The 23,155-nt window shown below is 41.2% G+C and overlaps 1 protein-coding gene across 3 annotated transcripts in view; it reads right to left on the bottom strand.

Moving 5' to 3' along the window:
• arhgap5 (Rho GTPase activating protein 5) overlaps window positions 1-22,667 on the bottom strand; it is an 82,327-nt gene extending 59,660 nt beyond the window's left edge. Inside the window, exons 1-3 of one of the 3 annotated variants that reach the window (XM_048537223.1) lie at window positions 22,363-22,667; window positions 16,642-20,544; window positions 15,557-15,692 (exon numbers count right to left, since the gene is read on the bottom strand). In XM_048537223.1, coding sequence (XP_048393180.1) covers window positions 15,557-15,692; window positions 16,642-20,370 — 3,865 coding nt within the window. In that variant the 5' untranslated portion in view covers window positions 20,371-20,544; window positions 22,363-22,667. The other 2 variants (XM_048537220.2, XM_048537221.1) reach the window with 2 other exon arrangements.
• Between the last annotated feature and the right edge of the window lie 488 nt (window positions 22,668-23,155).

Consider the following 23,155-nt stretch of genomic DNA (forward strand, 5'->3'; position numbering starts at 1 on the left):
AACTCAACACTATTGTTTAAAAATAGAGGTAGAGAGAAAACATTAAATTACAGACCAGTTAGCTAGGATTCATTGAAGAAGATTCAACAATGGAGCATTTAGGCACCAGTGACAGGATTGGGCAGAGTCAGCATGGATTTATGAAAAGGAAATCACGCTTGACAAGTGTACTGGAAGCTTTCTGAGATGTGGCTAACAGATTTGATAAAGGGGAGTCAGTGGGTGTGGTTTACTTGGACTTTTCATAAGGCTTTCATTATCACCCAATATAAAATAGTGCACATGGAAATGGGGGTAGTGTACTGAAATGGCTTTGGACAACATCCGCTCCTTGTTGCTTGTTCAGAGGTGTCCCTTATGAGGGATCTGTTGGTAAATACCACATGAGGGGGAACGCTCTTTGGTGGATCAGTGCAGACTCAATGGGTGAAATGGCCTCTTCCTGCACTGTACAGATTCTGCGATCATATTCTATGGATAGAGAACTAACTGGTTGACAGGAAACAGAGTAGAATAACAATGTCATTTTCTGAGAGGCAGCACGGACTCTGGGGTACCCCATGGATCAATGCTTGAACCCCAGTTACTGGCAATATATTAACAGTTTAGTTAAGGGAACTAAGTGTAATATTACGAAGACCACAGATGACAAAGGATAAACTGTGAGAAGAATGCAGAGATGCTTCAGTGTGATCTGGACAAGTTAAATGAGTGACCAAACACATGGCAGATGAAGTATAATATGGGTAACTGAGAGGTTGGTAGCAAAAACAGGAACTATTACCTGATTTGCAACAGATCAGGCAAGGGGAAGTGCAATGAGACCTGATGTTTCTTGTACACTAGTAGCTGGAAATAAGCGTGCAGTTGCGGGAGGTGGTGACGGCAGCAAATTGTTTTGACCTTCATAGCATATTTTGAGCATAGAAGCAAGGCTGTCTTGCCACAATTGTACAGGGCCTTGGTGAAACACGCCAGGAATACCATATGCCATTTTGGCTTCCTTATCTGAGGAAGAATATTCTGGCGATGGAGACAGTGAAATAAAAGTCGACTGGACTGATTTCCAGGATTACAGGCCTGAATCATGAAGAGATTGGATCATTTAGAACGACATTCATTGAAGTTTAGAAGAATGAGGTGCTCTCTGTGACCACAGAATTCTGATAGGACAATAAAATTCTGATAGTGTAACTGCAGGAGAGATGTTCCTGATGGCCCAGAGTCCAAAACAACGGGTCACAGTCTAAAGATATGGAATAGGGCATTGAGGACTGAGCTGAGGAGAAATTTCTTCAGAGTGGTGAGTCTCTGAAATTCACTCACAATAAGTGATTAAGACCAAAATATTTCACATTTTCAAGACGATATAAGCATATAGTTCTTCGGACTAAAAAGAGGGAACAGAATACTGAGAAGGATGATCAACCTTGAATGGCAAGACATGCTCGAAGACTAGAATGGCTCCTGCTCCTATTTTCTTCCTCTATGATGAATGGAACAGATTGAGTCTAAATTGATAGCTTGTTCCAATGCTCGGAAGGACACGGGATAACAATTGTTAAATTTCATAAGGCAGATTTAAACTACTTCACCGAAAATAACGTTTGTCTGGAACAGAATGATAAATTACAGCAATTTCACAAACGGTTTTGATGCATGGACCAGCTTCTGGCTGGAACAGCGCGCCGAATTTAGGCTGGCTGGAAGAGTTACAAAGGAGTGTCCCAGTTTTGATTTCCTCAAATTCCTCAAGGATCATGCTGTTTTAGGTGTGTGACAGATGAATATTGTGATTTAAAAGGTATCACAATGGTGAGAACAGGCTGGGCAGACAAGAGAAAGTCTTCTCAAATATAACATGTTTGTATTATCCACTTAAGAGAACAGAAAAATGACTATTTTCCAATGTCTTATCTTTTGAATGCAAGATTGTAACTATACAATCACTTGTACTTCTTTTGATTGTGCTTTGGTCAATTTGATGTCTGATGCAGTACAGTGCTTCCTTTGTTTAATGAAAAATCTCAAAGTTTGAATCCTCAAGCTCCCAATTCTATTTAATGTGGATCCTACCAGTCAACCAAAACAGAAAAAATTGTCGATTCCTACTGATGAATCTTGAGGGTAGAGCATGTTAGAAGCAACATGATAAAAATATTACCATGTAATGTTCGGAACAGATAATATTTCTACACAACACGATAACCACAACACTATAAAACCTGGGGGAAGCTGCAGTGTCGTGGTAACCCTACTGTACTAGTAATCTAGAACCACAAGCTAACGTTCTGGGGACACAGGTTCAGGCATCCAAATGGCAGATGGTGAAATGTGAATTCCACAAGGTCTGGAATTTAAAAGTAAAGTTAGCTTAATAATACCCATGTAACAACTGCTGATGGTCATAGAAACACCTTTGGTTCACTAATTTCCTTGAGGGCTATTCTAACAGACCTCACAAGTCACCAAGTTGGATCAAACTGCTACAAATTCTCAAAACTCAAAACCAGACTGAACACTTGGGCACTAGAAACTACAGGCAAAACCCAACCAATCCTGCCCAGTCCATAACATCTGAAGGTTTGTGCCAAATTTGGGAATCCTGTCACACAGACTAGTCAACTAACAGCCTGATACTTTTTCTCGTAAAATGTTACCTTACAATGTTCCAGGTGTCAACATCATTCTTGGGTATGCCCTATCACGCTATCAGGAAAGATCAACCAGAAGTGGCAGACAGGAGAACAGAAACAGGAAGGAGTCATCATGGGAGTCCTTAACAGTAACTCTGGAACACATGAAATCTCATCGCGTCAAGTCAAACATTGGTATGGAAACCTCCTGCTCGCTGCCACCTACCACTCCATCTCAGTTGCTGGATAAACATTCCTCCATTAAAGGATGCATGTAGGATGGCTAGAACACAGAATGTGCACTGGATAGGAAATTTCAATGTCCAAAGAGTAGCTCAGTAGTACTACGACTGACTGAGCTGGTCATATCTAAAACGTCATCTAGTCTGGATCTACGCCAAATGGGGAAGAAATAAAGAGAAAATCCACTTGGCCCTATTCTCCCCAACCTACCAGTTTCATGACGAAATTGGTTGGAATGGCCACTGGACAGCCTTTGTGGAGTCAAAGTCCTATCTTGAATTTGGGGAAACCCTTAAATGGTGAAGGAACTGCAATATATTTCCCAAGTCAGAATGCTGAGTGGCACGTAACGGAATTTGTAGGTGGTGCTGTTCCCACTCTACCTACAGTCCTTGTTCTTATATAACGAGGTAGTTGCAGGTTTGGAAGGTGCTGGCAAAGTATCTCTGGGTAATTTCTGCGGAGCATCCTGCAGACAGTACATACTGCTGCTACTCAGTATCAGTACTGCAGGGAGTGGGTGCTTGTTGATGTGCTACCAATCAAGCAGGATCCTTGGTCGTCAGTGATGTCAAGCTTCGAGTGTTGTTGGAGCTATACTTAGCCACGTAAGCTGCAAGTGTTCCATCACATTCCTGACTTGTGCTTTGTAGATGGTGGACAGACTTCAGGGAGTCAGGAGACAAGCTAGTCACTGCAATATCCTAAGTCACTGGTCTGCTCTTGTAGCCTTTGTATTTATATGGCTAGTCCAGTTCAGTTCCTGGATGGTAACACTATTCAATATGAGACACCCCAGGGGAAGTAACTCTCGTAACCAGGTTGACTGTCTTGGAAACTGTCGAGACAGACGACACTGCCAGTCCAAGAGGCAGACAGGTCTGCAAGTCAAAAACTGGTGTACAGGCAGAGCCGAGGAGTCAGACATCATGCAGAGCTGTGGCAATAAGGACTCCATAGTGAGAGGGACTGAAAGGGGTTTCTGCGGCAACAGGCAGGATTTGAGGATGGTGTGTTGCCTTCCTGGTGCCAAGAACCAGGACGTCACCGACAGAGTGCAGGGAATCCTCAAGGGTGGAGCTTAAGAGCCGGTGGTGGTGCATGTCAGCACAAATGATGTCGGGAAGGAGAGGAGGTGCATTCCACAGCAGGACTTCAGAGAACTCGGAAGAAGGTTGAAAAGCAGGACTTCCAGGGTGGTTATCTCCGGTTTGCTTACAGTTCCTTGGGCTGGAGGGGGCAGGAACAGAGAGATAATGGACTTGAACGCGTGGCTGAGTGACTGCTGCCGGAAGCAAGGATTTAAATTCTTGGATCACCGGGGGTTTTGGGGTAAGGATAAATTGTCCAACAGGGACGGGTTGCACCTTAATAGGTGGAGGATCAGCATTCTGGCAGGCAGGTTTGCCATTGCAACACAGGTGTGTTTAAACTAAGTAGTGTTGGGGGGGGGGGGGGGGGGGGGGAGAGACGGGGGAGGAAGAGGGGATAAACTGGAAATTTAAGAATGAAGTTAAAGGGAAAGTGAGAATAAAAGAAGTTAAGAAAGACAACAGAATCAACTGAGCAGAAAACTCAAGAAGGGATCATACAGTTTGACCAAGTGAAACAGGGATTGATAGTAAGGGCGAGGGGAGTAACAAATTAAAAATATTATATATGAATGCATGAAGCATAAGAAATAAGAAATGAGGCTCAGTTGGAAATTGGCAAGTACGATGTTGTGGGGATAACTGAGACGTGGCTTCAAGTGGACAGGGCCTGGGAAATGGATATTCAAGGCTATACACACTATCGAAAGGACAGACTGATGGGCAGAGGGGTTGGGGTGGCCTGTTGGTGAGGAATGATATTCAGTCCCTTGCAAGGGGGGACATAGAATCAGGAGATGTAGAGTCAGAATGGATAGAGCTGAGGAATTCTAAGGGTAGAAAGACCCTAATGGGAGTTATCTACAGGCCCCCAAACAGTAGCCAGGATGTAGGGTGTAGGTTGAATCACGAGTTGAAATTGGCCTGTCGCAAAGGTATTATGACAGTTGTTATGGGAGATTTCAACATGCGGGTAGACTGAGAGAATCAAGATGGTACTGAACCCCAAGAAATGGAGTTTGTAGAGTGCCTCCGAGATGGATTCTTAGAACAGCTTGTACTGGAGCCTACCAGGGAGGAGGCAGTTCTGGATCTGGTGTTGTGCAACGAACTGGATTTGATCAGGGACCTCAAAGTAAAGGAGCCATTAGGAAGTAGTGACCATAATATGATAAGTTTTAATCTGCAATTTGAGAGGGAGAAGAGAGAATCTGACGTGTCAGTATTGCCGTTGAACAAAGGGAGCCATGGAGCTATGAGGGAGGCGCTGGCCAAAGTTCAATGGTTCAATGCCCTAGCAGGGATGGCAGTGGAACAACAATGGCAGGTATTTCTGGATATAAAAGGTGCAGGATCAGTTCATTCAAAAGAGGAAGAAAGATCCTAAGGGGAGGCAGGGGCGGCCGTGGTTGACGAGGAAAGTTAAGGACTGCATAAAGACAAAAGAGAAGATGTGTAACATAGCAAAGATGAGCAGGAAGCCGGAGGACTGGGAAGCTTTCAAAGAGCAACAGAAGATAACTAAAAAGGCAACACGCAGAGAAAAAAATGGGGTACGAAGGAAAACTGGCCAAAAATATAAAAGGAGGATAGTAAAAGCTTTTTTATGTATGTGAAAAGAAAAAAATGGTTAAGACTAAAATTGGGCCCTTGAAGGCAGAAACAGGTGAATTTATTATGGGGAGGAAGGAAATGGCAGAAGAGTTGAATAGGTACTTTGGATCTGTCTTCACAAGGGAAGACACAAGCAATCTCCCAGATGCAATAGCGACTAAAGGACCTAGGGTAATGGATGAACTGGAGGGAATTTATGTTAGGCAGGAACCGGTGTTAGATCAACTGCTAGGTCTGAAGGCTGATAAGTCCCCGGGACCTGATGGTCTGCATACCAGGGTACTTAAGGAGGTGGCTCTAGAAATTGTGGACACATTGGTAATCATTTTCCAAAGTTCTACAGATTCAGGATCAGTTCCTGTAGATTGGAGGGTGGCTAATGTTGTCCCACTTTTCACGAAAGGATGGAGAGAGAAAACAGGGAATTATCGACTGGTTAGCCTGACATCAGTGGTGGGAAAGATGCTGGAGTCAATTATAAAAGATGAAATTACGACTCATTTGGATAGCAGTAACAGAATAGGTCAGAGCCAGCATGGATTTATGAAGGGGAAATCGTGCTTGACTAATCTTCTGGAATTTTTTCAGGATGTAACTATGAAGATGGATAAGGGAAAACCAGTGGATGTAGTCTACCTAGACTTTCAGAAAACCTTTGATAAAGTCCCACACAGGAGATTGGTGAGCAACATTAGGGCACATAGTACTGGGGGCAAAATACTGACTTGGATTGAAAATTGGCTGGCTGACAGGAAGCAAAGAGTAGTGATAAACGGGTCCCTTTCGGAATGGCAGGCAGTGACCAGTGGGGTACCACAAGGTACGGTGCTGGGACCGCAGCAGTTTACAATATACATTAATGATAATAGACGAAGGCATCAGAAGTAATATTAGCAAATTTGCTGATGACACAAAGCCGGGTGGCAGTGTGAAATGTGAGGAGCATGTTATGAGAATACAGGGTGACTTGGACAGGCTAGATGAGTGGACGGATGCATGGCAGATGCAGTTTAATGTGGTTATCCACTTTGGTGGCAAGAACGGGAAGGCAGATTACTATCTAAATGGAGTCAAGTTAGGTAAAAGGGAAAGTATGAGATCTAGGTGTTCTTGTACATCAGTCAATGAAAGCAAGCATGCAGGTACAGCAGGAGCAAAGAGGTCCTTCTGCAGCTATACAGGGCCCTGGTGAGACCGCACCTGGAGTATTGTGTGCAGTTTTGGTCTCCAAATTTGAGGAAGGGCATTCTTGCTATCGAGGGAATGCAGCGTAGGTTCACGACGTCAATTCCCAGAATGGCGGGACTATCATATGTTGAAAGATTGGAGTGACTGGGCTTGTATACACTTGAGTTTAGAAGGATGAGAGGGATCTGATTGAGGCGTGTAAAATTATTAAGGGATTGGACACAGGAGGAGTGGAGGCAGGAAGCATGTTTCCACTGATGGGTGAGTCCAGAACCAGAGGGCACAGTTTAAAAATAAGGGGGTAGGCCTTTTAGAACAGAGTTGAGGAAAAACGTCTTTACCCAGACAGTGGTGGATATATGGAATGCTCTGCCCCAGAAGGCAGTGGAGGCCAAATCTCTGGATACTTTCAAGAGATAGATAGATAGAGCTCTTAAAAGATAGTGGAATCGAGGGTTGTGGGGATAAGGCAGGAACAGAATAGTGATGGTGGATGATCAGCCATGATCATAATGAATGGTGGTGCTGGCTCGAAGGGCCAAACGGCCTACTCCTGCACCCACTGTCTACTGTATAATAATCATGGGATGATGTTTAGATTGTCCGTTACTGAAGACAGCCATTGCCTCTTACTTGTGTAGCTCAAATGCTATTTATCACTTGTCATCCCAAACCTGGCTATTATCTAGGTGTTGTGGCATGTTAATGAAGTGAATAGTGCTGAACATTGTGCAACCAACCATCGGCAAAAATCCAAACTTCTGACCTTATGGTGAAGGGAAGGTTATTGGTGAAGCAGCTGAAAGTGGCTCGGCCTCGGACACCACAGATGTGGAACATCTGCAAAGATATACGGGAGCTGAGATGATGGACTTCCAACAACCATCTTCCCATTTGCCAGGTATGACTCCAACCAGTGGAGAGTTTTCCCCAATTCCCACTGATTCCAGTCTTGCTAGGGGTCCTGGTTGCCACACTGGGTCAAATGCAGCCTTGGTGTTAGAACTGTCACTCTCACTTCACCTCTGGCATTCAGCTCTTCTGTCCACATTACAACTAAGACTTTCGTGAGGTCAGGAGTTGAATGATCCTGGAGAGATCCAAACTGCACATCAGTGAGCTGGTGCTGCTGACACCATTGTTGATGATTCAATCATCAATAAAGTGATGGAAGGTAAGTAAACTGCGGGAGGGGTACTTGGCCAGGTCAGATGTGTCCTGCTTTCCACACAGCCGGGTAGAAGCCAGGGTGATAGCTGCAGGTGCAACAAGTTCTGGAGCACAAGTCTTCAATATTATTCCTGGAATGTTGTTAGGGCCCACTGCTTTTGCAGTATCCAATGCCTCAAACACTTTCTAAATATCACAAGGAGTAAAACGAATTGGCTGAAGACTGGCATCTGTGGTGATAAGGACGTCTGGAGGAGACAAAGATAGATCACCCACTCAACACTTTCACTGAAGATTGCTGCGAATGCATCAGCCTGATCTTTTGCACTGACATACTTGGCTCTCCTATTATTGAGGATCATTGAAACCTTTGAAACCTCCTCATCCAGTGAGTTCAAGATAATAAAGTGTGAAGCTGGATGAACACAGCAGGCCAAGCAGCATCTCAGGAGCACAACTCCTGAGATGCTGCTTGGCCTGCTGTGTTCATCCAGCTTCACACTTTATTATCTTGGATTCTCCAGCATCTGCAGTTCCCATTATCACTTATCCAATGAGTTGTTTGCTTTCCATCACCATTCACAACTTGATATGGCAGAGCTGCAGAGATCATACCTGGTCCCTGGGTTATGGAATTGCTTAGCTCTGTCTATCACTGCAGTGTATGCTGTTTGGTTTGCAAATAGTCCTGTTTTGCTGCTTCAAGTCAACACCTTACGTTTAGGTGTTCCTGGTGCTGCTCTTGACAGGTCCTCCTGCACTGAAGCAGGTTTGATCCCCTAGCTTGATCCCACGTGCAGCAAGTTTCCTCAGACCTTAGATGAACTTAAAAGACACTGTAGAGATAGACAATTCAGACATAATTCCACTGACCAGTGAAACCCCAAATTTAGCCACCTTCTTTAAACATCAGCTTATCACAAAGAAAAAGAAAAAAAAAATGGAATTGGTACTTTCCTCAGATCTTATGAAAGCTAATGAAGAGTGAAAGACAATACATGGCACATGGATGCTCCATGGCCTGGAGGAAATGTGAATAGGCAGGGATGTGTCTACAAGATAAAAGCAAATATTCAAAATTTCAGAAATGCTAATAATATCTCAAAGGAAATGGAACACCTGGCAGCTAAGCTCAAGACCAGTTAATTTAGATAACCATACAGAAAGTCTCTGATTGTTTTAAAATGAACGGTCAGGGTAGAGGGGGGTACGTAAGAAATATTAGCAGGACATGTAACCAAGCTTCATTTTAAAAAACCTTCTTCGATTAATTTTCCAGTATACCGACTTTGAACTTCATGACCAAAATGCCTCACTTATTCTTTCTTTCTTTCAACGGCAGTAATCAAAAATAGTTGGTTATATTAGGAATTATATTCAAGTGAATTGTTTTTAAAAGAGTATTTTAGAGGAAGACCTTCCTGACTGTGCATCTTAAGTGGCTGAAGACATGACCATCAACAGTTAAAAAAGGGCAGAAGGTAAGTATATACAGAGGGCTAAAATCACACGAAGAGGGGGTTTAGAAAGTTTGCATGGATGGAGGAGGCTACCAACATAGGGAGGCACTGGGATCCAAAGGGCTTTAGACACGAGATGATTTTCTTTAAAATTTGGGACATTGAGACATTAGGAGTCAATTTACATCAATGAGGCTAAACATGATGAGTGAACACTGTTCAACTGGTGCAGGTAAGCCTCACCAGTACATTTTCAGATGAAGTGAAACAAGAAAGATACAGAGGATGGGGAGGTGGTGGTAAAGAAACAAGGTGCCCCTCCTGAGGGGGGCTAAGCAAATGGAATAGGGACAGAGGTCAAGTTACGGAGAAAAGTGTGTCCAGTGAAGGGGAAAGGCAGAGAGTGTGTTTCTTAGTTGTTCAGATACACTGCACATTGATATATTTGAAATGCATTCAGACAGCAAGACATTTCCATCATAAGTGTACCTTTGAATTCATAATTACAGTGCGCAGTTAAAAATTACCAGAAACGACAGGAATAAATGCACTACACCTTAGAAAATTTCCTTCTCTTCTGTAACAGCAGACCATGTTTTCATAAATACAGTAATTTATAATGGTAGCTTGATCAAAATAAAAACAATATTTATTTTCATGACATTAAATACAGCTACAGTTTTGAACAGCTCATCCTTTCAGTCTTTGCTGGACTGGATACAGATCTTAAATGAATCACCATCAGTCCAGCCAAGCTGGCAAGAATACAGCGTGGATAGAAGTAGCGCGCATGCACAAGAGATCAGTGGAATAAAGGAGAACAGTGGTTTAAAAGAAATGATGAGAAACGGAGGTTCTGCGAGACCTCTGGGATAAACGAGTTCACAGGTCAATGAGAATAAAAGAAAGACAGGCTCCACGAAATTAGCAGGATAGCTAAGAACACAGTAGATAAAAAGTGATAAGAAAGCACGAGAGGGCGCGCACAGGGGAACGACAGGATGACAGCGACATAGCTGTTAATTGAGTATTTCTTTGCTAAAAGGTTTAAAACTGCTTGGTCCCATTTACAGCACCTTTTATACCTTCACCCCTTTGCAGCTCCTCTCTCCACTTCTGCAGAACTCTCTCCCAATCTTACACCCTTTTCAACCCTTCATTCCCTTTTTGCTGTGCTCCATTTCCGTTGTAGCTACACTTGTCCCACAGGGGCCCCAGCCTCACTACTGTCTTCTACTGGAAAACATTTAGGTTGTACAGTAGCAGTAGTGTCTACCAAACACAAAGATGCTCTTCAGAAATTTAACAAGGCTCCTTAGCCCACTCTTTTCAAATCCACGAATACTAACATCTAGAAGGACATGGGCACCACTGAGATGGGAACACCATCACCTGCAAACTGCTCTCCAAGTCACCTGATAGCCAGGCTTGAAAATATATCACTGTTCCTTTATTGCTAAAGTCAACACCCTGGAATTCCCTTCCCAACAACACTGTGGTTGTATCCACACCAAACAGATTTTAGCAGTTCGAGAAAGCAGTTCACCACCACCTTCTCAAGGGTAATTAAGGATGGTCAATAAATGTTAGCTAGCAAAGCCAGCAAATTAAGATAGAAAGAAGGGGTGAGTAAGCGCAGGAGGTCAGGAATAAACAGGTGGACAGTGCCTGAGCTGCTTGAATGCATCTGCATCTCCAACTAGTATTCATTCTTGAACGGGGGTTGGCTGCGCAGGAAGACACAAGGTTTTTAACAGGAGCAACACTGAAAAGAAGATATGTAAACAGACACTTCTGTGACCATAGACATGAATCCAGAATGCTGCACTGTTCCCTACTGCCAGAGTCAACAGTGCCACTGTGAACAGAGATGGGGAAGTAGCCAGCAATTGCCAACAATATTGTTACTACCAACATGCATAGAAAGTAAAAACACCATGCTACAACCAGTGTTTCCAAGGTTAAGTAGGAAATTAACGAACTGGACCTCAAAAGTAGTCATCTCCAGATTATCCCCATTGTGCACGAGGCTGGGAATAAAAAAAAGGATATAATAAAGCTTGCTGGAAAGTTGGTGCTTCAGAGATTGGTTGAAACTTCTGAGACATTGGAATTGGCTCTGATGGTAATATTTAGGCTGGGACTGAGCTCCTTGAACTGTAACTAGCAATTTTTGAGGGGTAGGGTGCATTTAAACTAATTCAGCCAAGTGGGAACTACAAAGTAATAACCTCGAAGAAAACACTAGGGTGCACAAGATATTGGGAGAGAAAGACTGCATTAGACTGGGGAAGAGCACATGATGAGAAATGGCAAAAATAAAAAAGTTCAAATTAGGGTGCAAATATGTGAATGAATGTAATGCAGTAAATAAGACTGGTGCACAAGAGGCACAGATTGCTATATAATGTGTTCGACAAAGTTCGGAAAGGAATAAATAGGAGATGGTATTGGTTAAAACGTAAGTTGCAGGGCTGGAAGAGATGGATAGCTACCCCAACAAAAAAGTGTATCGAGGCTTGATTAATGCACAGAAAACAGTAGAAATAAAAAGTTTGCTCTTAGGTTGGCAGCCTATGACTAGTGGGCTAGCAATCAGTACTTGGGCACCCATGATGTGAATGTAGGGCCCAAATATAACAAAACTAGATAGGATTATTGGTTGTGAGGAAGAATGATGAGTTTCAAGGGGATTTAGACCGGCTAAGTTAATAGGACAGTAGATAGAAAATAACTTGGAAGAAGTATACTTCTCCACTTTGGCGAGAAAAAGAAATGTAGTGTAATTCTTCAGTGTCAGAGTATTGATGTCGAGGTGTTGCAGGTAGAGCAAATGATTAGGAGGGAAAGTGTTTTATTGGCCTTCATGCAAGAGTGTTCAAACACATGAGTAAAGCTAACTTACTTCTATTGTATCTAACCTTGGTCAGACTGTACCTGGAACATTAAGTATTGTTTTTATCTCATTCCTCAAACTAAGATTCACTTGCCATAAAAGGGAGTACAGCAAGGTTCCTCAGACTAATTCTTGAAATAGCAAGATTGGGCCTATGTTTAAGAATTAAGAAGAATGAAAGCTGACCGCAGTTAAACTTACAAAGTCCTTAATGGAACAGTCAGGATGGATGCAGAAAGGATATTTACTTCAGTTCGGGAGTCTAGAAACAGGGGACATAGCCTCAAAATTTAGTGCTTATAGATTCAGTCATACAACAGAGAAACAGATCCTTCAGTTCAACTCGTCTATGCTCCTAAGTTGAGCAAACTAAACTCCTCCCATTTGCCTGTGCTTTACTGGAGACGAAAAGAAATTTCTTCATTCAGAGGGTGGCAAATCTTGGCAATTCTCCACCACAGAAGGCTGTGGAAGCTCAGTCATTGAGCAACTGATGGATTTTGACATACTGATGATATCATTAGATATGGAAATAGCACTTGAGAATAGCACTGAGATACATAATTTGACATGATCTAATTGAATAGCAGCGCAGACACAAGATGCTGAATGGCAATTCCTCTTAGGATTCTCACAGGTCTGTGTTGGGTCCCTTGCTTTTCCTGATATATATTAAGAGGATTTTGTGTACTAGGCCAACTGTCAATATGTGCAGATATTGCAAAACCAGGAAGCACTGCAAACCATGAGAACCATGTTCTTATGCTCCTATGGTCCCAAGTTAGAATGATGGACAGCTTGGACAGTAATCTTGCAGTTGTGGTGTTTCCATGCATTGGAAGAATGGAGGTTATGCTTAAGTTGAATAAAACATTACTTCGGCTTCAACGGCAGAATCGCATCTCGTGCTGGACACAACAGCTCTACATCTCTCCTGAGGTGTGAAATGGTGCGAAAAAAAAATTCACAAGATCAGTTCCAGGAATAAGGAATAAGGAACTTACAGTTATGTGGGAAAGTTGACACTGTTCTCCTTAGAGAAGAGAAAGGTGGCAAAAGATTTAATGAACATATTCAGAATATCGTGGGTTCTAGACAAAGTAGATAGGGGAAAAACTATTCCCCAGCAGAAGAAGCAAGAACCACAGAGGACAGATTTAAAGTCACTGGCAAAAGAAACAAAGAAGACAGAAGGATAAACCTCTTTCCACAGCAAGTGAAGATCTAGAATGGTGCAGAGGCAGGTTCTATAAAGGCACTCAAGAGGAAATTGGATTATTTTCTAAAAAAAAGAGAGATGCATAGCTATGGAGAGAAGACAAGGAAACAGCATTAATTACATAGTCATTTGGACAGCAACACAGACACAATGGGTTAAACAACTTGCTTCTGTGTTGTTAGAACTCTAATTTGTACAAATCCTCGAAAAAATTCAATTGAAGACAGAATACTTATAAATCTGCAATCATTCAGCATAAAGCAATCACAATAGTTGTAATCATTTAATAACTAATCAAGCAAATGGAAACTTGTTGAACCATGTATCAAATTAACTTGATTTTGAACAGTAAGAAAAAACTGTGCTGGCATAACGCTTGAGCTAATTACAGTAGCACAATTATTAAGTGGAAAATCATAGTTTCGCAAAACTGACAACATAACAATAAGCAATATCATAATGAGCTCCAACAGCACAACCTTAACACCACAAGACAGTTTCCTTCCATCCATGCTTGTCACTGTATGCTGAAGTGTCTTGGATAACACTCATTTTACTAAATTTTCCAACAAGGGGTAATTTGCTCCACAGTATCTTCCTCCTGTACTATATCACAACATAACTAAAATACAAATAACCAATTTTGAGCGCATCAAAAAGCAGACAAATAAAAACTGTTTCCAGATGGCATGAGAACACCTTCTCACTGGAAGCTTTATTTCTGTAGCATTTAAATACCTTGTCAGACATCCACGAAGTAAATGTCTTAATAAAACTGAAGCTGATGTGATTAAAAGAACAAGGGGAGTACAGACAAAGTTGGCAAAGGAACGGAAAGCAAAGAACACCACCACTGGGTTATTTGAGGCTAGAAAGAAGCATAGAGAGATTTACTGCAATGGTACCAAGTTTCAATTATATGGAGAAGCTTCAGAAACTGAGATTGTCATTCTTCAAGTAGCTGTAGAGGGGAGATTAAACACAGAGATGCAAAATTAAGAGTGTAAGGAAGAAGAAACTGGTATGTGGGTGAGTAAGTAGACAAATTGAAGATAACCAGGCACAGGCTAGAGGACAGATGATGAGTCTTCTTTTAAACCCACCTAGTTATAATGATCTGGAATTGTGTGATGGGCAGCAGAAGCAGTTACTGATCAAGGTTTTTGTTATTTCAATTTTAAATATGGGTTTTGATTCCAATTCTGAGAGGGTATGTTCTTTTTCAGAAAGAAGTCAAAGTCCTTTGGAACACTGAGCTAAACATACATAACTTCCAAAGAAACTTGTGATTTCAGTTAAATGATTAGCAAACTACCTCTGAAGTTAATTGCTGAACTGTTTGAAGTGTTCTGTTTCATGACAAACAGAAAAACAAATCAGCAGGGGCCACTGGTAGCTTGAGTTCAAGTCAGGAGAGTCAAGTTTCAGTTCAGTTCATCCTAGCAGAAAATCAGTTTCACAACAAGAATGCAGTTTGTTTGTTTGTTTACAGAATTTCCAAGTTGGGAGAGCTCATAGCAGTCTCCTGGCCACCAAAACCAAAACGTGATCCAGGCCCTCAGACATGCAAAGATATTTTTGAAGTTAAGGATAGTGCTGAGGAAAAAAGTTGAATCTTCATTTTTGGTGATTATGTAATGATCTACACTGCCACATATAGTGTTTCTTTCTTTTATGCAATAAGGTGTGTTAAAGAACATTGGCAGCCCCTTGTGAATATATTCAGTGACTAATCACAATGACCAAACTGCAAAATACAATATATGATCTATCAAGCCATGTTTCACTAAGTCTTGCCCAGTATTACCATCAGCCAAGATCATAACAGATCCAATAGTAACTTTCAAAGGAAGACTGGATATATGGTCAAAAAGGAAAAGGTTTAAGAGCTACATTGCAAAATGTGAGCGATTGTACTCTCTGTTTAGTAGTATCAATAAGCTAATAGTCAAAATATACTCCATGTACCCAAGCAATTAATCTACAATATTTTGTCGATGATGTTAGACATAAATTCAAATGCACTTCACAGGTCCTACCTGTAGATTCAATGTACTCCACACATCTTTCAATAAAAGATGGTACAGGGTGATCAGGAGTAACCACATCTTCAAGGGGCACTCCAAAGTAATTGCTGTCCCAATTTCTCCTTGGTGGCAAGTTAGGTTTCTGTCCCTTTGGAGGGTAATAATTATAAAACAAATTGAATTGACAATTTTGTTGATGAGTCATTATAGGAAGTTAAAATGTTAATTCAATTACCTTCCTTCAGAGTACTCACATGGATTAGAAACTGATAGTCAGTTAGACGACTAAACTAGAACAACGTATCTTTCATAATTGGCACATTCTGCAAAAGTTACCTTTCTTTACAATTTAGGGCATTCCCATCCCCTATAATGACTGAATTTCCACAAATTAAAATGCTATTTCCCTTCCAACACATCCAGAGATCATTTTAAAAGCTGAAATATAGCGGTCAAGTCTAAATGGCATCAACTTTCTTTTTGTAATACAAAGTATTTGTTTAATTTCAAAAAACATATCATTGAAACTTCATTATTTCTCTAAAATACTGCCTTCAAATGTTGATAGGTATTCAAATTAGAAAGAGAGCTACTCAAATAGAGCACTACCAAAAAGGAGATATTTTGAAAGCTCGCGCGAATTTCTGAGCTTACGTCTACGTTCACGTGGGAAGCAGGGTGGGAGGAGAGCAAATGGGACCAGCTGTACCTTAAATTGAAGGTAGTCTCCTGATTAAGAATTCCATTATACACTTGAGAAACTCAGCAAGCGTGGCAACATCTAGGCTGCAAACCTCCCCAGATACTGCGAAACCTGCTGAGCTTCAAGCGTCCTCAGTGTTTGTTCCAGAGTTCCAGCATGTTGATCTTATTTTAGCTACAGACCAGGTTTCTTTTGCAATTTAGTTAATTTTTGATTATTACTTCCTTCCAGGTTTCCTTTATAAAGCAAGTTAAGTCATGCATAATGATGGGTCAATGCAATGGCTTATTCAGAACAAACATTCAGACATCTGAACAATTTTCAATCATGCCAGGCCATTATTTGAAAAACACAACTACATGCAAGAAATACAAATTTAAATGATAAAACTTGCCTTTTTGTTTGGTTTTTGTGACTTTGGTTTTGCTGGCTTCTTGTCTTTTCTATGCCTCCTTACATCATCGACTTCTGGATCAGATGCAATAGCAGGGTTATCAATGCCTGCTTTCCCACAATTTTCCGGGGACAATAAAGGATCTTCCTCACTTCCACGATGATTTTTCCCCTTCTTTGGTTTTCGTGAGGAAGAAGGCACAGTTTCATCATCACTGACATCAAAGCGTTCTCTCCTTCTATAGTACAGTCTAGCCTTTCTAAAAAGTGTCTTGGATTTGTATTTATATTTTGAAGGCTTCCGTATTATCTGTGGCTTTGATGATCTATCAATTAATCCATTTTCTTCCTCACCTTGAGAATTATTTCCCCCAATCAAATTTGGTTTTCTTACAATCTTTGTATTCTTTGAGTCCTGGGGAGTTGAATATATTTCGTCGTCCACTTTGGGTTTTAATACAGCATCTTTTGGAACAGAATAATTGTCAGATGGATCTAATTCATCCAGATAGCCAAAAGGTCCACGATTATGTCTCTTTGGATTTTTACCAATGACCTGTTCAATGGTTTTTACAAGATTTGGATCAAGTTTTCTCACATCATGCCTCGAAATAGCAGGTTTAGGTTTAATAGGTGGAGGCACTTTATGGTTATCATGATTAACAACTGGGCTGCTATGAGCTGGATATTCAGTTCCTTCAAAATCTGGGCGATGTTTGGAACGATCACTTGACGAAGGAAGCAACTGTACCTCATCCCCAATTGGGCTATAAGGTGGAGGTGCTTCATTGTCATCTTCTGAATCTGGGTAATAATTGTAAGCTGGAGAACTTGCCCGAGGAGATAAAGAAAGGTCTTCGCTAACATTTGTGGATTCTCTAGCTCTATCACATATATACGAATTTTCAATGCTATTTTTCTTCTCCAGAACTTCGCTGAAGAACGGTGTGAAGACTTCTGTCTGCCGATGATACTGCGATAAAGAATATATTGCAGTAAACTTTGCAGATATCTCAGTTGCTATATGCTCACCCTCAGTCATCAACTCCTTTATTGCTTCACTTTCAAAAAAGTCAGCTTGACTGTCAGTAACTGCCACAAGCTGCACTGGAATAACATCTTGAACTTCTGCCAAAAATGCACGGAGCATTGCCATGGATGCCTTTCGTTTTGCTGAATAAACTAGGATATATCCATGGACTAACTCATCCTTCCTAACACAAATGGACGAGTGATATGAAAGTATTGTGATCTGAATTCTTTTGCGTTTTTCACCAATAATCTTCTCAAGGAGGAGTGAGTTGTTGTGACCAGGTTGAGTAGCACTACAAAACTGTGATTCCAAAAAAGGTGAAAGGATTAAGTCAACATTAAATGGATCTCCACACATGGCACACATGACAATTCTCAAGTCAGCTTCTGACAGATCTTTAATATTGGGCAAGGGACTAACAACATTTAAATTGTGTTTCAATGCATCAAGAAGCCCTCGAAGAGCTTGTTTTATTTGGAATTCATGAAATTTGCGAGTATAAGTTCCAGAGGGTACGTCTACAAAAGGACATTGTAACTTATTGGCAAGTTGCTGCCCTTGTAGTCTTAAAATAGGCAAGTTCTTGCAACCAATGTCTCTCTGGTTTGCTAATATTAGTGTAAATGGAAGATTGGTTAAAATCCTGCCCTTCCTGTTTGGGGTCGTTTCACTCCTTATTCGTTCTATGCAATCTGCCATACCACTAAATGACTCTGTCGAGTTACAGACACAGAAATATCCATGAGGTTGATTGGTCAGTGTTAAGCCAGACATCACAAAAGTGTTTAAATCAATTGGTTGAAGGTCCAGTTCATAAATTTTACCATCTAAAGTATACTCATCATCGGTACATTGAGCTCGAATCTCATTGGCTAATTCTTGTGCAAGCCCATCCCGACCCAAGAGAACAACGTTAAGTTTATCAATATTGGCACTGTCCTGATATGTGTTTGGCCGGTTGTTATCAAATTCTATCAGATTGGTAGAAAGCAACTGTTCTACCTTAATGTCCATGCAATTTTGGCTACTTAGACACGTTTCTTTAGTTGGATGATACACAAATCCTATGTGCTTTAACAAAAGAGATTCACGATCTGGTGCAAGCTTTTGTAAAGCTCTGTACCTTGGTTCTTCACTCAGAACAGTATTGATTTCACTCATTTTGGGTGTTGCATTAAGATCTAGATCATAAAAAAGTTCAGAGTGTTCAAAAAGCATTTCTTGGAATTCCTCTTTTGCTTTTTCAACTATTTCTTGCTGATATCTACTATAAACCTCTCGGCGGTCAGCATCAGTTATAAATTTACAAGCTTCATTGTCCATGACAAAGCATAAAACCTCCTCCCAGGGCTTACCAGGTGTAATTAATTGCACCTTTTCAAGGTGCTTTTTAAACTTCTCCTTCATTTCAACCCTTCTCCTCTCAGAAATTAAATGTTGCACATGATTGTGGTACACCTTTTCTCCTTCTGATGTATTCAGCAGATCAAAAGGAAGTCTTTTATCATTTATATTATCTATGTGGTCAGTTTCATCCCATGGTGTTTTTTCTAGTACAACAAACCAGAGTGGAAAGTTAGACCTTTGTTCCAAAACATTTTGAGCTTCCGACCAGGTCAAGTGCTCAATTTCTTCAAGGTCAGGAAGCAACGCATTAAGGACTTTGGGTAATAAAGTGATATATTCCTCGCGTCGCTTTTTAATATGTTCCTGTTTAAGTTGCTCGATGTGCTTAGAAAATGTATTTTTTGCCTTCTTTGACCCCTCCAAAGTTATGTACTCTTCATAATCAGGATGGTTTTTCAACTTATTGCTCACAGCTTTCCACTCTGAATGATAATCTTTCACTGCCTGAACAATTAATTTTTCAAACTTGTCTGTTGCTGAAGCAACAAGTTGTCTCTGCTGCTTATAAGCATCCAGATATGGAATAATCTTCGGTTTTCCCCGCGTCTTATCCAATAACTGGATTAAGGTAGCAAAACACAAATCCACATTCACGTGAAAACGGGCTGAAGTTTCCACTACTGGCATATTTTTCTTGTTTGTTGCAAAAGCCTGTACCTCCCGCAGGTAGTGATCAACACATTCATCACATTTTGTTGCTGCTATAACAACAGGTTTTTTTGTTTTAGCCAACTGAGCAACAAGGTTATTTACAAACTTAAGCTGATCATCAAATTTCCGATTGCACCCTTTACTTACGTCAATACAGAGGATGAAGCCATCAATGGTTAGTTTTCCATCTGGCATCTGCTTTTGCTCAAAGTCTTGCTCTAAACCCAATTGATCAGTACAAATATACATCAACTTCTCTGCTGACTGCAATTTTGATGCAGCTGCCCGTTTTATATATAGTTGTAAATTTGTGCTTCGATGAGGCAGAAAAGTTTGGTCATCAATAAATTCAGTCTGTTCAATTACTTGTACTTTATATTCACTTCCTTCTTCACTTGTGTGATTTACATCACCCCAGAACAGAAAATGGTCATTGTTGACAACACGGCCTCCAAAGTCAATCGTGCTGAGTACTGAGGTATGCTCTGGGTAATAATCATCAGCTTTTGGGTGCACATATCGATTACACAAACAAGACTTGCCAACACCACTTGTACCTTTCTCCTTCTCTGTTCCAGATAGTCCCACAACACTAATACTGTACGTTGGGGGACGCAGTTCTTTGTTTTTTGCCATCATATTTCTCCACTCATCCCATTACATTTCAAGACAGCATTGGAAAGTGCTTCTTATTCCATAGTGACCCCACACAAAGTGCATCTGTTCAGGACCAGTCAGCTTGAATTCCATCTCATCGAAAATGCACTTTGTCCTCAACCTTATTTTTATCTGTAGCTTCTCAAAATTTAATCTCTGTTTAAAACAAACAAGACAATTAGCTGAAAACTGCAAACAATTCAGTAAAAAGGCAATCTCAACCAACAAGCTAGTCATTAGATACAAATATCCATTCAACTTTAATTAGGTAAGTATATCTTATGTGATAAGAAGATGAGATAATCTGCAACCAGCGCTGCACAGTTACCATCGAACAACTTATTGAAGCAACACATAAAAAAAGTACATCCGATGAAATTTTCCAACATATGAAAATATAATTTTCTATTCAACTAACATAACCAGAGCAGTCAGGCAACATAAATCCAAATTAACCTTTAAACATTCAAGTATAACAAAGCACTTCAATGGAATTTGCATTCCACTCAAAAACATCACCCGTTGTAATTCTTAATTACATTATCACTTGTTAGTAAAATCTGAAGAACTCATTTAAGTTTTTATTTGAATGTTCCAAACTTGTGACAACTGAAACTGCAAAAGCATATCTAGCATGGTTATAGTCAATTATTTGAAATAGCCGGGCTTCTGGTTTCACCGTCCTTCGGGTAGCTGCGAATTTGTCCTTTGGATTTGCACACATCCAATTTATTTGCACTGTAAATTCATTGCTTAAATTTTCTCCATTCGATAGATTCAAATTATGGAACTTCCAAAACAACTGTAGTACCGGACGAACTAAACGAACCTCAGATTATAAATTACACGCACTGCTGCGGCAATTTCACCGCAAAATATAAATTCCATCGGCTTCTCGGTGCATTATCCAATCTAGTGTATAATAATTCACAAAAAAACCTTGCATCATTTCACGGGACTAACGATGACGTTTTTGCTCCAATTATCAGAATAAGGGATCAAATAAAATCAGTGTATAAATGACCCTCCATATTTTTCACACGATTCGCTTTTCAACCATTTTAAAGAATGTGACTTAAAGGCTACAAAAGCAAAAATCTGAATTTACTTAGTAGTGGGCATTCCAATGTCATCTCCTGCAGGCCTAATACGCTCCCTCACGATAAGCAAAAATCCAGAATCCGTACGAGACATTTTTTATGAATCAAATAAATGCGAATTCCAGTTCAGTTACATCATCATTTTGCTAGATTTTTAAAGATTGTTTGAACTATTTTAAGACATTTTAATCCGTACAGTTGAAGAAAGGATCATAGTCCCCTCTCCACCGCTCCCCACCACCACCCCTCAAAATAAGAGAAAGCTACAGAGCAACAGACAAAATCAATGGTTTAAAACAATTGCGACATTGGGAGAGTTGGGAAGGAGGAGGCTGGTTGCCAAGTGCTCCTCTAAACCTCCTCCCCCCACATCCAGGCTGACGATCCCTTCATTGTATCCGGAATTTCCCCTTACCCAACATGGTCGCTGCCAGGTTCTCAGCGGCTCGGCCCGGTACGGCTCACTCTTCTACCCTGGAAAACCGGGATTAACAAGGCAGCGCTTCACTCTCACGCGCCCACCGCCGCCGCTTCTCCTATTTATTGTAATTTTTCAACTCTCTCCATTTAAACGATTTCCATTAAAAATAATAAACGCACAAGTCTACGGCAGCTCAGCTCGGGAATCCAAGTTTTTCTTAATGTCTCCTTTCTCCTCTTAACTGAGGAGGACAGATCCAAATCCAAATGAACTGAAATGGCGGATACCGTAGGCACAACTTTTGCTGCTAAAGCAAACTCGCCTAGCCGTCCGCTACTCTCTCTCGTTCCCTGAACCCCTCCACAAACAACGACGCGATACGGGAGCCGGGGCCGCGACAACGGCGTCCCTTCCAACGGCGACCGCGCTCGGCGTTCTGACGCCAACACGTACCGGGGTTGGGTGCGTTGGCGTCACGATGACGCTAAGCGAGGGCGCGCGAGCAGTAATATGCCCGTTGCTCCACCTACTTGCACTGACGGGAGATGGCGGAGTTTTGCCGTTGGTGTGCGTGCTAGGCACAGGCGAATGTCTCCTCTTGGTCAGAGGAGATCCGAAGGAGCAAAAAAAAGCTGTAGGCTGAGTCTCATGCTGCCTAAGCCAGCACTTGAGGCTAAGTGGACGTGGTACAGCAGGATAGCAGCACCTTCCAGGCTTAAGTGCGACGTGGCAGGGATAGAGGTCTGATTGTGGGTTCAACAAACCATCGCTGAATATTGATGACGGAAGGTCACAAGACGTAAAACATTAACCCTGTCTTCTCACCATGGATGATGCCTGGCCAGCTGCGTGTTTCCATTAACTTTATGATTTTACTTCGGAATGTTGGTTTACTGTGAGCAAACATGCAGCAACCCGTTGTATCTACATTAAAAGCCAAAACTTGCTAGTGGTTAGTTATAAACTTTTTTTTAAAGCAGTTAAATTCCGTTTCTGGTTTGCTTGGACCCTGTTCATAAGTGCTAACCACACTTGCCTTATTTCATGTTTAAAGTTACTCTTTTAATTTCTCCACAGCTTGATGACACCTAATCTCTTTACAACTTGAATCCCATATTTCTCATTGCCTTGGTGATTTTTCACCATTACCTTTTTGACTGATTTTGAACTCAAGATTGATTTTCGAGGTGCCATGCTGCTCACTCACAAAACCTTAGTAGTAATCCTGGCTGCAACCCTGTTGTTT

This window comes from Stegostoma tigrinum, chromosome 10 (genome assembly GCF_030684315.1).
Source record: "Stegostoma tigrinum isolate sSteTig4 chromosome 10, sSteTig4.hap1, whole genome shotgun sequence".
NCBI classification, from domain to species: domain Eukaryota; kingdom Metazoa; phylum Chordata; class Chondrichthyes; order Orectolobiformes; family Stegostomatidae; genus Stegostoma; species Stegostoma tigrinum.